The following is an 18029-nucleotide window of genomic DNA, read 5'->3' on the forward strand; positions in this document are numbered from 1 at the left end:
CTAGGGACCTTACCGTGACTTTCAGAACCACGGAGAGCTCCGATCCCTAGAGCTCCTAATATTCCTCTACAAAGAAGTCTGCAGAGACCGAGAAAGAGAGAAGGGCAAAGAGAAAAGAGATTAGCACAATCACTGCAGAGAACAGACTGTACCTTTAAGAGAGAGAGAGGGGATAACAACAAAACCATGCTAATCTGTCACTGAATGTTTAGTTTTTTCTTTCTTTTCGCTTAGTTCAAGCTGTGTGTTTAGTAAAAGCTATTTGCAGCTTCTCCAACACTCGTAAACCAGTTTAATTGTACGGCGCAAAGCAAGGATATATACACACACACGCACACATACAAAACCGCACACACTCGTTCTCCCTGAGTTGCACACACACACACACACACACACACATCGCCTCACACGCGTACGGCGCTGTCCGCGAGAACCAGCTGGAGAAAGCCCATCTCGCACGCTCAGAGAGAGAGGGAGAGGAACAGAGGACAGGAGCGAGCGAGCGAGACAAAGGAAGGCTGGGACGGAAGGAAAAACGGAGCGAATAGAAGCGCAGCCGGCTCCGGGAGAGGCTAACGACACGGAGAGAAGACAAGAGAGGAGGAGGACCAGGAGGGTGGATCAGGAAGCAGGCTGGTGGCTCTCTCTTGTAGGCAGTGGAGCACAGTGAAGGCATTATGGGAAATGCACCATCCCAAGGCATGTCAACCTTATCTTCATCCATTCTTATGTAGCAGTATTTTGCTGTTTGCTGTGTTTGTTGGTTTCCTCATCCAAGGTTTTTTTTTTTCTTTTTTGGTGAGGGGGTGGGGCAAGGTGGGGTGGAGGGTGTGTGTATGTGTTTGTGTGTGTGTGTGTGTTTATGTGCAGAGTGTCCTTTGGTGCTTCATGCCGATTGCTCTGTGTCTGTGGGATCTGGGGGCTCTGCCGGTGAGCAGGGTTTCCAGGGATGGGAGTGATGAGGATGGCTCAGTGGGTGTGGGAGCTCAGATATGAATTGAGGGATCCATTCCTGGAGAAACGGGAAGATAGGAAAAAGGGAGAGGGTGAAAACAAGCATCGCTAATGATGCTTGAACGTGTGTGTGTGTGTGTTTGTGCGTGCTTGCGTGTAGGTGTGTGTATTTGTGGTTTCGTGTCTGAGCTTTCAGTGGCTGTGTAGGAATACCATAAGAAGCAGAGGAAGTCATCGCACCCATTAAACCTGAAGTGAGTGTGTGAGCACGTTGTCGGAGAGAATTTTGTGGCGCTTGTGAAGGCAATTACTGTTTGAACCCCAAGGAATTAACTTATGTGCAACTTGACTCGCATTGTTTGTGCTACGGACTTCAAATTGTGGTTTTTTGAGTAGAAATGATATTATTTTGCTATTACTTTTCTAAGCATGTGGGCATATCTGTTGGACTATAAAACAATTACAATTTAAAAAGAATTTAAGATCTTTTTTACTCAGAAATAAAGATTTTATTTGCTCACCTTGATGTCATTCCAAACCTTTATATTATTTTAAAGAATGTTAAATTATTTTTGTCCATACAGTGAAAATCAATGAGGTCTAAATCAACATTGAAACGCCATTGACTTTCATTGTAAGGACAATTTTTACTCCCCAAAATATTTTCTTTTGTTATCTTGAGGGTGATAAATGATGCCAGATTATGGCTTCTTAAAAGAATAGTTCATCTAAAAATGTAATTAATTACTCACCATCATGTTGTTCCAAAGCTGTAAGATCTTCATTTATTTTTGGAACACATTCAAACATTTTCGTTGAAATCTGAGAGTTTTATACCACGTTTAAGGCTCAGAAAGGTAGTAAGGGTATTGTTAAAATAGTCCTTGTGACATCAGTTGTTCAAGTATAATTTTATGAAGCTACCAGACAGTATACTTTCTAGTAATGATGTCCTCACTATCATTCTAGGCCTTGAATGTGTCAGTTACATTGCTGTCTGTGCAGGGTCAGAAAGCTCACAGATTTCATCAAAAAATATCTTCATTTGTGTTCCGAAGACAAACAAAGTTCTTCCGGGTTTAGAACAACATAAGAGTAATTAATGACAGAATTTTCATTTTTGGGTGAACGGTACCCTTAAAGGTGTAGTCCGACTTTTTTGCACAAATGCAGACTCATTAATTTTGCTGTTCCAAAGTTGACATTTGATGATTCATATGGTAAAAATAGTGTCTGTAGAAATTTTACATGATCAAAGACAAAGTCCAATGTGACCATGGCTTTATGACCACCCAAAACACCCTAGCTACCATGTAGCAATATACCAATAAACCCCTAGTTGAAGAACTACAAAGCAACTGCATACCAACATCCAGGCTACCACCTACAGCAGTTTAGCATCATGCTGAGTTTTGCATTCTTTTTCTTGAGAAAGAGATTCCTCTTCTGTCTTGTATTTCACAGTTTCAAAGTAACTCTTACAGGAAGAAGGCTGCGAAATGCAGGCAGAAAAACAAAAAAGATAGAAAAAGCCAATGGAAGAGAGATGGGCAAAGAGGTGCTTAGAGGCATTTGTCCCTGAAGTCTGCTGGGAGAAAGAATAAAGCATGAGAAGAACGATAAGAAGTTTCCATATGAGGCCTGAGACAGAAATGCTACTAGAGAAGATGAGAAAAATCTTCAACACAGTAAAGCACATATACAGCAGATGAGAGATAGAGAGATGGATTGAAACTAAGGGAATGCTTGCTTGAAGTGAGACTGGGGAAGGCGGGCAGAGAGAAGGAGGCATACCCACACTCTTTCGGGACAGATCAGCTTTGGGAAGCACAAAAGAGAGGGCCGGTATGCCTACAAAAGAAGAAACAGATGGAGAACACTTATGCTTATTACAGGAGCTTCACTACAGATAATCTCAAGAACAGTAGAACAAGACAAGTTCTCTCCTTCAGTTCTTTCTTTTCCTGTTGAAAAATCTTATGATTTATAGCAGGTCATACACTGCTAGACCAGTTGTTTCAACATTATTTTAACTCCAATGATTTTTCCAGTCATTCGTAAAAAAAAAAAAAAAAAAAGAAGACTTTTCCAGGTCTAGAAATCTCACTTCAATCTTAATTGGACTACTTAATTTATCCAAGTTTTCCACGACTGTGAGATCTATTGTTTTTCAAAGATATATTTCATTTCAGAATTATATACATAATATTCAGAATTAAAATATTTCCTGTTTTTGTTAGCCAATTTATTTATTTATTTAAAAAATATATTTTATAGTAAATCAATTAAAATCATCGAAATTTACTGAGGCCTCCTAGTTAGCCCCGGCCCCCTGGTTGAAAAACCACTGTGTTAAGGCCGTGACAAACCAAATCAGCATTACAGAACTAGGGGAGATAAAAGCTGGCTGTGTTGTCACATCACATCGTGTGCATCTGGGCCAAAAAGCTGCACTTAAATACACCGCAAACACTGCAGCCAGCAGGCAGCTATCATGTAAATTCTGTGAAAGGAAAAGTTTGTTTGTTTTTGTCATAATCGTCGGTCGAATGGTGTGTCAAGGCCTTTAGACTATTTTTTACCAGCAAGATACCAGTTACCAGCATACAATATTGATGTAATGTGGTTAGTGTGGTTTTTGAAATATGGTTTTATATACACACACACACATTCACACACACATATTTAAGTATTTTGAGAGTGTAGGGAGACTGCCTTGATTACATAATTTGCGGTGCTTCTTGGGAGTGGGCAGACCTAAGATCTTTTGGTGTTGTTTGCTCACTGTGAGTCTCTGATTGGTGGGATTTTCTGTGTAGCATCATGGGTAATGTAGTTTTTCACCCCAAATTCCGCTGTTAAAAATAAGGTGACTTAATGTGACCAGATGTGTTTGAAAAGAGTATAAACAACCTCAGACTCACAACAGTTCTTTAAAGATTATTAGTTATTGTTAAAATTCAATTTCCCAATGGAGAAGAATGAATGGAAATTAGTTTTTATTTGCGGAACCTGACTGTTGCAGGTTCCGGAAATAAGAGAGCGAAGGGTGCAGAAAGTGGAGGTGTCAAAGGTGTGGAGGACAGAGAGTGTAAGAGCATTGCTCTGAGGAATGAAAAGGAGAAAAACGTTTCAAGACAGACAGGTGGGTGTAATGAAAGCATAAAATGGAGATGAAGGAAAACAGGGGGATGAAAGCACTAATGGGATGAAAGAAACGGATAGAGAGATGAAGGAGAAAGAGTTCCTGGATGAATCTTGAAGATGTTGAGATTTCTAGTGTGATCTTGGTTCATTCTCATGGTTGTGTGATATTGTGTTGTGTGATGTGCTTTTCAATGTTTCCCAATACCAATGCTGTAGCATATATAATACAGAATCTCTTTCCAAAGCCATTATCAGTTTAATGCATACTTTTTGAATAAAAGTATAAGTTTCTTTAAAAAAATCATGTAGAGGTTTGAACATTTAAAACGTTTGATTGGTAGCGTGCATACATACTGTGAGTGTTGCATACTGTGAACCTGTCCTATAATTAAACCTGTATAGTACCATAGTAATTTATCTCTGTCTTTTGCTTACATAGCAAAGCTATTAAAATAATCATAGTTGATGGACAGAGTCTTATAATTGGTCATTACATTTTAATGCAATATACAGTACATTCAATTTAAATACCTTTAACAGAGAAGGCTCATTGAAGAAGCAACTTCTTAAAGGGATAGTTCACCCAAAAGAGAAAATGTGCTGTTCATTTACTTGCCCTCAAAAATGGGCAGCCGTTGACTTGGATTTTATGAATCACCAAAAAACACAGTGTCAGCTAAAAATCTTCACCTACTTCTACATGGCCTGAGGATGGACTCATTTTTGGGTGGACTATGTCTTCAATTTGAGCTTTAAAGTTAACTTGTAATTTTTTTTTGCTTTAGTTTTAGAACAAATTATAATTAGCAGACCACCTGCAGTACCAGTAGTAACCAGTAACTGTGATTAAAAAGGCAAAAAAATGGTACTTTTAAAACATGAATACATTTGAAACGTACCAGAATTATATATACTGTAATCTCACTGAATGCACTTTTACAAGTGTCTTCTCTTATCCTGCTTCTGCACTCCACACTACTTGTAAACTCTCCCATTAACCTCCTTTCAGCTGCTGAACAGGAGAAAATACTGTGTATTGCATGTATCAGGATAGTCATGTATGTTCAAAGCAGCATTTACACCTGTGATCTAAGTAAAAATAGCCATCCCGACACCACCCCAGTCTTGCCTCTGTTCTGATTGTTTGAGTGCTGTTGAAGTGATTTGCGCCTGATTCGAGTTTCTGCACAGAATATGTCAATGGCAGGTAGAGGAATGCTTACAAATGACATTTAACAATTCTTACAAACAGATATTAAAAAGGAAGTATTGTTATACTCAAGAAGAGGTTAGACAATTACTCAAAATATAGTAATTTTATTCACAGAGGATTACCCCTTTAAAACTGTTTGTGTGCGGCATTGTAAAATGTGTTGTCTTTGTCTGCTTCTATATTCAACTATTTAGTTACTATCTCACATTTTATCTCAAACTGTCCTGAAAATACAACAGGAGTCAGTCCATTTTTCTGACTCATGTTTCACCACAGTGATGAGTAATGATAGTGCACTTAATGTAATCGCTTAATATTTAAAATTGTCCTCACAGATACAAGGTCATGATCTCCCTTCTGTTTTCTCAGCTGATTTGGTAGAGCACAGTTTGGTAGCTGAGCAAAAGTGTAAAAGCATGATTCAGATCAGCTTGGATTTGCTCCTTTTTCTGATTCAGGATAATCAAAGCTCCACCTGAGAGTATTATTAGGCAGGAAACCATCTTGTTATCTTCTTGTATCTTGTTATTTGTAAACTTCAACACACTGTAGGAGGAGCAGAAGCTACAGTATTACTCAACACTTCTTAACCAGTTGGCTGAAGTCCAAAATTTTGTTCATAATAGGTCAGAATGGGAAAAAGTGCAATGATCTAATATCTCATTGACAAGAGTGCAAATTCGCAGAGAACATTTTAAAAACTTGCCACAGAACTACATCTCAAATATTATTAATTTCCAGTAAAAATACAACCCACAAACCCTTCTCAAAGTTTTTGGTTGTGACTGCTCGAAATGTAGGTTGTATCTGTGGTTAAAAATGTGGCTGTATACTGAAATGTTTATGAGAAGAACAGCATTAGCACTTCAAACTGGACTGACAGCTGTATTCTGCTGTTGCGTGACTATAACCTGAGGTGCTGTTATAGTGGGCTAGTGATGCTTTGTGTTTTTTCACTCGTGTGTAATTGTATAGAACAAGCCTTGCATTAATATTACTGTCTGAATATAAAGCCATGGATTGAGAGAGGATTTACATCATGCCAGTTTTTCAGTATGGATTTTGAATTAGTGTAACAGGGTTTGAAAGGGAGGCTCAGTATAATACAGTGATTGTATAGCAGCACACTTACTATACATCCTCATATGAGAGAAGAGAAGCGGTCATTTTGCAGATGACAGAAGGAAAACAGGGAAATTACTTAACCTCCATATCTAGAGTGCCAGAATTATGTATTTTGGGTTTTGAGTTTTTTTACAGTGACTAAACTTAGGTTAGGCACAGGTTAGCTGTGCAAAACGCAACATGTGTTATTCATGTGTTATTCGTGTCTTATGATTATCAAGCCAGCATTTAATTTATAAACCGTAATTTTGTGTAATATTTTAACTTTTTAAAATAATTGTTTTCTATTTTAATACATTTTAAAATATCATTTCTTTCTATGATGGTAAAACTGATTTTTCATCATCATTACTCACGTGATCCTTCAGAAATTATTTTAATATGCTGATTTGCTGCTCAAGAAACATTATCATTATCAGTCAATCATTATCAATCAATCTTTTGTTTCCCAATCAACTGAAAACAATTGGGCTGCTTAATTTGGTGGACACCAAGATACATTTTACTTTTTTAATAAAGTTCAAAAGAATATCATTTATTTAAAATCCAAATCGGAAACATCATAAATGTCTCTTTTTGATCCCAAACGTTTGAACAGTATATCCTGTATTGATAAAAGTGTATATTATTTTGGTATTTATACAGTGTAAAATGTGGTAATGTGCAATCATCATTCACACAGTAGTGTAAATAAAAAATACTTTGGCTATATTAAAAAACACCAGGCTTATTGAATTGTAAAAGATTATAGTTGTAACAGTAAATTCATTAGGGATAAATATCCATTATTACTACGGTTTATGAATTTTTGATAGCTGTGTGTACTTCAATATTCCTATCTTAAATTACATTTTTGCGTGTTAATCTGAATGCATTTAACCTCAGGAGAGCTCTGCCATCATATGCATGAACTCTCATGTGATTGGCTAACAATGACATAACGGTTTTATGACAGTGTGTTGATGATTGGACGCAGTGTTTTTTTAAGAGGAAACCGTAGAGTATCACTGCTGCAGCACTAAACATCAGCCAGAGATCTCATCCACAGTGTATGGCAACATGGGATACCCCGGCCTCCAGCAATGACATTGCTGTGACAGGTAACCTTGAGGGGCGTCTGTCTATCCTTTGACTAGTTCTCTTCTTGTTTCTCTCAGTCACACACACAAACAGGTGCTGGTATATTCACCGGGGCTTTATAACAGCAGGGACGCTTTAATGACAGTTATTTCTTTCCAGACTCAATCTGATTTAATTGGAGCGCTGTCTGTTTCTGCAAAGGGTAGATTTTTTCAAAGGATTTTTTTTTTCAGTTGGGCCACAATAATGGCTAATTTAGGCCCCAAAATCCTTTACTAAGTTATCAGTCAGTCTGTTTGACTATATGTGTTTGCTTTTGTGTATAAAAGAGGATTTACTGCGAGGTTTTAGGTCTTGGCTCACAAGATAAACCCTAAAATAAATCTGAAAATTACACCCCTGAACACAGCTCTGTGTGTGCATTGCTTTCGAATATGTGTGTCCATATCTACAGATTTAGTTCATAAATCCGACACTTGGCTGCTATAAGATCCATATCAATCAGTGTGTAATTTGCCGGGAGCACAGAAAGCCCACAAATGCTTTCTTAGCACTTTCCTCCCGTGAATCGATTAGTCTTTATGAATGAACAGCCAGATCCCCTTTGACATCCTTCCTGTCACGCTCATGCCGTTCTTCTCATCTTTCTCTGTGTTCTCTCTTTTCATCTGTCCATCTTTGTACATGTAGACTTAATCCTGCTAATGATAATTCAGTCCTTTTGCTTTTGTCAGACTGTTTTGTTTAGATGGTCTGGATTATATTATATTATTTTTCCTAGTATTAACAGTCGTCAATGGCTCCAATATGGTTTATGATCCAATCACTCAAACTGTTAATTTACTCAACTGTAATAACAGCAAGGACTCGGCTTGATGTCTCGTTTGTGCTTGAGGTCTCGTTTGTGAAGTCAAGAAGTTCAATTACGAGTGGTGAAATGAGATGCATGTTAATACTAGGTGTGAACGACGATCTCTTTCACCAGATTAATTGTGTATAACTTGTTTATTTGAGTTGAAAATATTACTTAACTTGACTGAATTAACCTGACTACACTACACAAAAGCTGTCACTGCTCAAAAGTTCCACATGGGAACTAATATGAAAACCATTTTTAACTGTTAGTTAAAAAGATAACAATTACAGTGTATAAAAACCAAATTAATATGTACATAAATAAATACAGTGTAATAAATGATGTCGTAAAGGATTTGTATTTTAAAAATAAACATTGTTCTCCTGAACATTCTATTCATCAAATAATTCTGAGAAATAAAAATGTATCACAGTTTCCACAAAATGTTCAACGGCAGCAGCACAACTGTTTTCAACATTGATAATAATAGGAAATGCTTTTTAGCAGCAAACCAGCATGCTATAATGTTTCCAGAAGGGTCATGTGACACTGAAGACTGAAGAGTAATGATGCTGAAAATTCAGCTTTGCATCACAATAATAAATTACACATTACAATATATTAAAATAGTAAATATTTCAAATGATAACATTTCATAATATTACTGTTTATTTTTTACTGTATTTTGATTATTAAATAGGCAGAAAATTTCCCCTAATTGAAGAATCACCGACATATGAAATTAAATTATGTGCGCACCTTTATTGCTCTGATTCAGAATGGTCTCTTATATTCAGTTGAATATGAAAGGGGGCTTTCAGAAGCTGTTACTTCTCGATAATATTCGCTCCATGTCATTCTTCAGTGATTCTTATCATTAGCTGATATAATTAAAGAGCGAGGCAATCACACAGCACCACAGAAACCACACAGGAGCCTGAGCCTGCTCTTCCTCTCCTGCAGTCACTGCCCCTCTCTGGCTTTGTCAGACTCACTGGATACTTTGGCAGTTACCTGCATGTCCACTGTATTTTTTGTTTTTGTTTTTTTGACATTTTTTTTGTCTGTTGATGTTAGTAGAACAAAAAAATCTACTCATAAGTCACTGTCATGTATTTATCTTAAACGTTCACCTGATCTTCGATTTAGGTTCACCTTGGTCTCACACAAATTACAAATTTCTAGGCATATTTGATACTTGAATTCTATTCTATTCTATTCTATTCTATTCTATTCTATTCTATTCTATTCTATTCTATTCTATTCTATTCTATCCTTTGCATGTATTTAAGCATTCCCCTGATCTCCCTCTCATTGTCATTCGTCTGTGAATGACTGTTCACCTGTCAGGACTGGAAGTAGCGCTGCGATTTGTGGCTGGACTGCTCTTAATTCTCTTTTTATCGGCAGCAGAACTAGGTCAGACTGGAGCCTGTGTCTGTGCCTGCAGACAGAAACAAGCAATCACCACTTTGTCTGGCCTGAGGAGCCCACAGTTGTTTGCTGTTAGCCATTAGTAGCAGACAATGAGGCTCCATCGGCACCGCGCTCCATCACTCAATTGAATGAACACATTCAGCAGAGCGACCCATGCAGACAAATATCTGCTTTTAAAAGCAGCCTGTGAGATGTCGTCCTATTCGCAGCACTCACTCTTAACACTCACTAGTTTATTTAAATTGTCCATTAACAATTCCAGCATTGTCCATCGAATAACATTGTTTTTTTACAAGGAATGATGCATTCATTTGTTCAAAAGTGGTTGTAACAGAATTTATAATGTTTTACAGAAGAACTTTTAATATACTCCTGAAAAAATGTATCACAGTTTCAATAAAAATATTTTCTACATTGGTAATAATAATAAAAGTTTCTTGAGCAGCAAATCAGCATAGTAGTATGATTTCTGAAGGATCATGTGACACTGAAGATGCTGAAAATACAGCTTTGCGTCACAGGAATAAATTACATTTTAAAATATAGTATAGGTTATGTATATTTTTCAAAATTTAAATCGTAATAATATTTTACAATAGTTCTGTTTTCTGTATTAAATAAATGGAGCTTTGGTGAGAATAAAAGACTTTACCCCAAACCTTTAAATGATTATATGTGTTTGACAGCATACTGTGGTGGGAATGATTGTAATAGTCATGACATTTTAAATATTTTCATTGAATAAAATGATAAATGCTAATTTTATAATAATACGTAAATACTCACTAAAAGAAAGAAAATCTTATATAAATAAGCAAAATTACAGCCTGATTGTGGTTGTGGGACTGCAATAATTTCTATAAATGTTTATTTAAATGGCATCACACAAAAGCTTTTGAAATTATTTATTTCACTTTGTGATTATCATGAGAAGATCATGAGAAGATCACTGTGTTTCTCTTTTCTGTCCCAACAACATACTTAAATTGCACTCAACGTATGGACTCCATACGTATGGAGATGAGTAAGAGAGCAAAGTTACACGTGTAGACTGTGTGTTTGCAGGATGATATTTAATACTGAGCGCTAAATGGAGGGAAATATCCGGTACCGGCTGTATATTTAAACACACACACACACACACATTCACACAGCTCTATCTAATCTGTACTTTTTTTTAATAGTGGCCTTCAGCACAAGGTTAGGGATTCATGGGTATTCCTGGCACAAATATGTCATATGTATGTATGTGTGCACCAGTCTGTTGTGTCGCTCTGAAACCGTGAAAGTGTGTGTTTGCACTGAAATGGTAATCGGCTGGTCTCCCTCTGACACTCATCTCCCTCCCTCTGTTCTTCAGCCTTCACTGCTGGAAAGAGAGAGAGAGAGAGAGAGCACACGGCAGCGCGACCAGAATACAAAGCAGGCCGAGATGATGTGGAAGGTGTGTGGGGGCGGAGGGGGTTATGGGTAGGGCTGAGGTGATGCACTCATAACACCTTGCTAACAATCCCCCAGCATTCTTTCACAAGAAAATCACTGTGTTTTTCTTTTCTATCTCAACAATAAACAACATAGGTACTGCATGGCACTTTCAGATGTTATGTTTTGGTTACACTTGATTTCGATAGTCCACTGTTGACATTCTACTAACTATAAAAAACTGCATGTCAACTAATGGTGATTCATTTGCAACTACAAATCAGCTAACTCTCATTAGACTAGAGTATTAGACATCTGGGTTAGAGTTAGTCGAATTAGTTGACATACTTGCAAAGTTAGTTATAGCCAGTAGAATGTCTTCTTTAATAATCTAATGACTGCTTTGTTGGCATGGAGTTGTAATTTTAGTTATGGGGTCATTCCACATCAACGCAACCAAAGATTCCTGGTGCCAAAGTTTGATTTTTAACTTGTGTTCAAAAGGCTTGCAGGTTTCCAGAAACAAATAGTGTTTTCCCCATTTTTGAAATGTCACCATTGACATTTAATGCAACAGATTGCTAAAACAAACAGATCTTACTTATCTTTGTGTAAAAATAACATGATGCTGCCAACATTCTGAAATCATTTTTCCCTCTTGTAATTTGGCTCCAAAAATTGCATTTCGACCCCCATCTATAAAACAGTGGATAAATATACGTCCATAACATTTAATGCTTTGGATTTCTTCACTATTTATGTTAATCTTTCTTAATAACTAAATAAAAAACTAGAGCCAGGGAAGTTTCTGAAATTAGTTTGATGTAACATGGAATGAGCTTATAGATATAGTTTATAATGTCTAAAGTGGACTATCGAAATAAAGTGTTAACTATCCTTAATTTATTTTTGTGTTTATACTTTATGACCATTTTGCATGATTGTTTCAACTTCATCTCTGCCACCCACTCTGTCTGCTCATGGTCATATTATGCAGTGTTGGGAAGTAACCAGTTATGTGTAACATGTTACATAATTTAATTCAAAAATAAATGTAAAATGTAATCTGTAATTAAATTGCAGCTACTTAAGAAAATGTTAATGTTTAGAAAATGGGTTACATCTGAATAAGTATTAATATTTACTATTTCTTGTTATGAATTTAAATATTTATTTAATATTGATTGCAAAATAAAAAGAGGTGCTAAAGTCTGATTTTGTGGTGGCTGTGGTTTAAAATTAAATGAGCCTAATCTTAATCCAAGCGATGAAGGATTTTGAAAGTCTGACAGTATTCAGTGTGGAGTATCACTGTAAGGTTAACCCTATCATGTATAAATGCTTCAAAATGATTAACAGTTGAAAACATTGGTTAGAAATTTCGAAAAGTAATCAAAAAGTAATCAAATGTAATCAGTTACATTACTTTAATAAAGTAATTGTAATAGTTACACTACTCATTCGATTTTAAATAGGGTAACTTGTAACCTATTACATTTCCAGAGTAACCTTCCCAACACTGTTCATATGTCATCGTGGCATGCTCAGTTATTTAGTGAAGCGTGTGTGTCTGAGTCACTGTTTGTAAGTGAGGTCATTTTGTTGTCTGTAATTACCAAGTCTTGTTGCACAGTAATGAGAACACCAAGGTTTTGTTTACAAGCAAAGCTTTCGGGGTGCAGTGCAGTGGATGCACATTTGTAGTGGCTTAATGTTACATGTAAATTTGGAGCAAGTGGTAGTGAACTGATGTTTGGCTTTAGCATTATGCATTATGGTAATGTCCCGTTAAATTGCTTATGCTCTCTATGGATTTGTGACGTGAGGATAGTGAAAGGAGGAAACAGAAAAGGAAAGGCTTGCAGCCTGGAACACTGATGAGGAGTGAAATAATGGAAAGGGAATGAGAGAGAGAGTTGCTTTCATGCCCGTGAGTGAGTTAAACTGCCTGTTGTTTGACCTTCATCAAGATCAAAATCATAACATGGACTGATGCCAGAACACACACACATACACAGAAATCAATTACATTAAGCTACATCAGTGAGATTCTGAATGTGGTTATTGCATTGTCCATCCATTTTCATCTCTGATTTCATCGTATTTCCGTCTCTGAGAATTTTAATTCTGTCTGATAGGGTTGTCTGTGATTGCAGTACCCTTCTCCTTGTTTGTTTAGACTTTTTTGCATACTAGCTAATAATGTAGTTATATAAAGCTTGTGTTATATCCTGGTGCATCTCCATCATGGATTCAGTGGACTGTGGAATAATTGTATCTCATCCGATGTAAATGGAATAAGAAGTGTTATAATCAAAACCAGCTTTTTTTTTTTTTTAAGGGTCATCGTTATCCTTTTCTTAAATCAAGCCATTCTCAGATTCCTGCCAGTGTGACGTCACAAAGACCCAGGCCCCACCCACGATAGTTTGATTGATAGTAGCGTTTTACCTTAGACTTGCCTGAGTGAGCCGCCATTGTTTCACCTCCGGAGCAGATGTAGACAAGAATGTCTCTTAAAAAATTGAGGTGTTCTGTTGTTGGATGTAATTATAAACATAGCAGTCATCATTTACTTCCGACATCTGAGCCACTGAAGACGCATTGGTTTATGTTTGCTTTTGAAGGGAATGTGCCCCCGATCTACCTAAATGTGTCTATATGTTCGTGCAAATCATTCATGATCCAGCTTCACCTACAGAAGAAATGAGCTTAAGTTTTTTTAATGAATCTTTGCAAATCACCTTTCCTAATAACGTGCTAGTTAGCAAGTTCTGAGACGAATGCAGGAAAAATTTACAGTCTCTCAGAGAATGGCTCGCCACCCCATGGAAGAGAGGGGCGGGGTCAGCAGAGCTCATTAGCATTTAAAGCGGCATGCAGCAAAACAGCTTGCTCTGAAAAGAGCTGTTTTTGGCAGGGTAAAAGGGTTTTGTTTTACATTACCATTGAGAAATTTTAACCAAAGTATGTTACAGACTTTTCATCAAGACCCTAAAGAGTCATATCAACTTGTGGAAAATGGGCTGTTACATGCAGCTATCATGACTACGGTTAAATAAGATAAAATACACAGCTGATAGAACCAAATTATGTTTATTTTCATATTAAACATCAACAGGCATTTATAACTCAGTTTAATGCTTTCAAATGACAATTTATGAATAAATCAGTCAGTGATAATGTAATATTTATATAAATGCACATGGATGTGTTATATACACGTACAGTATTTAAAAAAGTATATTATGTCATTATACATTAAACTCCTATAATATGCATGAAACAAGTCTCATCTATGTTTGATAACATTGCAGGGTGTTATGAATAAATGCTTTTTATTCAATGAACACTTAAGTAGCAGTATCCGATTTGAATCAAATGAATTCCTTCCCTTATTTATATGCATGTTACTCCAACTACACATCACAAGTCTTACTTCAGAGGGCTTTGTGATACACAAATCCTGATCACATGACCTTGTGTGACACTCATCCTGACAAAAAACACTTCAGAGATCTTAATCTGGTCTGAAACACTGCATAAAATCACTGACGACCTTTATTAATAATTATAACTCAGATGTTATTTAGAAAACAAATCTCACTTGTTCGTGCACTTACAGATGTGTGACCATAAATAAAATAAATAAAATAGCCTCATTCGACCAGGCAGATGCCGTTGTCATGGAGACATTTGAAAGAAACCTCCTTCACTTTTATTCCTGCTCTCATGTGTTCATCTATTCATCTTCCATCACAACATCTTTTGCGAGGCGGAAGATGTTTTAGAAAGCACCCGTGGTTGATAGCAGATGACACAAACCATCTGTTGCCCCCTGCTGTGTGGACTGGATGTGATGTCATCACAGTTGGACAGGTATCAAAGTGGTGTCTTTCTGCTGGCTGGCATCTGCCTGGGCAAGATGCTCTGGATGTGTTTCAGTGAACTTTCTGGAACTCTGCAAAGAGTTGCCTTCCTCTTTTTTCTTTTTTTTTTTTGGCCATCCTGGAATGCCATCAATAACTGTTCACAACTCTTGACACTTAGAGATCCACTTAGATGACAAAAATGGTGGCATTTCCTTCACTCTCTCTCTCTCTTTTTCTCTCTGTCACTCACTCACACACACAAACTCTCAGGCTCTAAATCTCTCTTGTGCACTCCGTTGCATTTCTCTCGAACATTCTTTGTTCCTTTTACATCTCAGGTATGGAATCTTCAAATATTCATGAACTTCTGGAATTATTGATGCAGAGCGTGAGTGTTTCCCGTGGGAGGGCTTCTGTGTTTTATGGGTTTCATTTAAACAGCCAGTTTTTCCGGTTGGTATGAAATGCAAGAGAATGTGAAAGTACTTGTATTAGACTGAGTATGTGTGTGTTTGTCCACTGAGAAACAAGATCTTGCGAGACAGTTTATGAGATTCCATATGCAGTCATTTCAGCGGAATTAAACAACCACAAACAAGCAACTGAAGGAAAATCCATGCCCACCATTGCTCAGAGTTTTTGAATCAATGAAAGTGAAGAGTAGAGACAAAATGTAAGGTCCTTTACACAGGAACTGATTAAGAGCTTTTAGCTTAATAAAGTGAATTTACATGAACATTAAGAAATTGGATTTTACACAACCCAAGACTGAAAAACAAAAATGCATAAATCGCCCAAAGACTGCATAAACACTGATTTCACTGTGCTTAACCTAAATATATGTTCAAGTTCCCCCCATAATGACAATAGCTCCTGATTAATTCATGCATGCATGACCACAGTGACTTACTGCAATGAACCTAAACACAGTCTGTTAACTTAAACATCACTGCATTGAACCTAAACATATTATGAGCACTAATGTAAACGTCACTGCACTGAACCAAAGCGTTGTCTGAATGCTAACGTAAACGTCACTGTACTGAACCTAATCATCATCTGAATGCTAACATAACTGTTACTGCACTGAACCTAAACATTGTCTGAACATTTATATAAACAGTACGGCATTGAATCTAAACAGTCTGAATGCTAATATAAATGTCATTGCTCTTAACTTAAACACTGTTTGAACACTAACCTAAACACCACTTGTGCTGAACCTAAATGTCAATGTGCTGTACTTAAACACTATCTGAGCGCTATGCTAACATCACTGCAGTAAGCTCAAACTTAAATACCTAAACTTTTAATAACATTCAGCACATTTCACTCTCAAAGAACTTTGCTCAATAGCATTAGTAACCACTCGATCTATCTAATTTTGAAAGCAACATTGTAGTAATACCAAACAATTGCATTATGCTGTTTGAGCTTAGTGCCCTGTGAATCATGTAAAATCTAATTGAGGCAGTGGTATTCACAGTCCATAGACAATGAGAATGAATTCCTCGAAACAAACAAGCACACCAATACCACTATTCCTATTTGTGTCTAAAATTTCCTCATCCTACCCCTTTTGTCCTGCATGATCTGACTTTTACATGCACTGCATATGAAGCAGTATTGATTTAGCTCACTTTATCTCCTCTTCTCCTTCCTTCCTGCTCCTCTTTCTGTTTGACACATGATTTGCTGTGATATTGCTATGTCTCTTTCCTCTCTCCCTCTGGATTATTCCTTCCATCTTTTGTTCAGTGTGCATAAAGGCTATTGACAGCCAATGTCCGCCCACTCTTCAACATGGAGTCCTGAGCCACAGATCCCGCTGTTCTCTATTTGGCTGTGAGCTGTGCTCCGTCAACTCGACCTTCGGCATGCACAGTGCTCTAGTGAACGAGGAATGCCATTTCTAGACTGTGAATGTGTTTTTTAAAGTTGTCATTGGTTTACATGTTTTACACCTGTGAAACTGCTGGGAGTGTTTAAAGGTGTGTAATTTTTGTTCCACCAAACGGATGTGCAAAAATAGTGCAAAAATAGTGCAATGTTTTCTTTACTTGTCAGTGCTTTTTAGTGAGTTGTCTGTGCACTTTTAGCTTGAATATAAGAAAGCGTTTTGGGTATGAACAATATATCTGCGCCATATCAATAAATCTTATATTATAGTATTTTATATTATATATAATATATTAGGCTACATATATTATATATAATTTATAACTTAGTAGAAGTGCAATAACTTTTCGTGCCTAATGTTTCACGGTCCAATCAAAAATCCCAGTGGATGAAATTAAGTCCTTGTGAACATTATTTATATAATATAAAATTATATAAGTCATATTACGGATATGCTGCAAATGTCATTACATTGCCATAGAATTTTAAACATGCACATAAATACAACATTTCAAGGCACTGGCGACCGCAGCCATATGCACGTTTTCTATTAGCTATAATCAGTGTGTTATTCCTCTTTTCTCTGCACACACACACTCAGCACACCACAGTCTCATAATCACTTTAATTGGAGGCAGCAGAAAGGAGGTAATTTGGCAGAGAGCGGAAGAGGAGAGAAAATAGATAAAAAGAGCAGGATTGAAGAGCTGTGTTTACTGAGCGACTGATGACTGGCTTTTGGCTGCTGTTTTTTGTTGATGTGTTTTCAGTGTTGCCTATGGGGTTGAATAGAGGTTAATTCCGTCATTTAAAAGCAAGGATCAACCTTTAGCACACACACATGTGCCGTAAACTGCCATTTCACTGCAGGATTGTTGACATGCAAAGATTCTTTCTTTTTTTTTGCATGTAATTTTCTTAAAATTCAGAATTTCTTGTAATTATTGGATTTAAATATGAATACAAATACAGCATTTAAAATATGATGCATTTAGCATCACTTTGTTCATTCCTTTCCTCCCCC

At 36.8% G+C, this 18029-nt stretch overlaps 1 protein-coding gene across 3 annotated transcripts in view; it reads left to right on the forward strand.

Annotated features, from left to right (window-relative positions):
* The first annotated feature begins 309 nt into the window (after positions 1 to 309).
* Positions 310 to 18029, forward strand: part of LOC127953863 (SRC kinase signaling inhibitor 1) — a 106888-nt gene continuing 89168 nt past the window's right edge. Inside the window, exon 1 of one of the 3 annotated variants that reach the window (XM_052553210.1) lies at positions 310 to 703. In XM_052553210.1, the coding sequence (XP_052409170.1) occupies positions 678 to 703 (26 nt within the window). In that variant the 5' untranslated portion in view covers positions 310 to 677. The remainder of the gene's footprint in view (positions 704 to 18029) is intronic. The other 2 variants (XM_052553211.1, XM_052553214.1) reach the window with 2 other exon arrangements.

Source organism: Carassius gibelio, chromosome B3 (genome assembly GCF_023724105.1).
Source record: "Carassius gibelio isolate Cgi1373 ecotype wild population from Czech Republic chromosome B3, carGib1.2-hapl.c, whole genome shotgun sequence".
NCBI lineage: Eukaryota > Metazoa > Chordata > Actinopteri > Cypriniformes > Cyprinidae > Carassius > Carassius gibelio.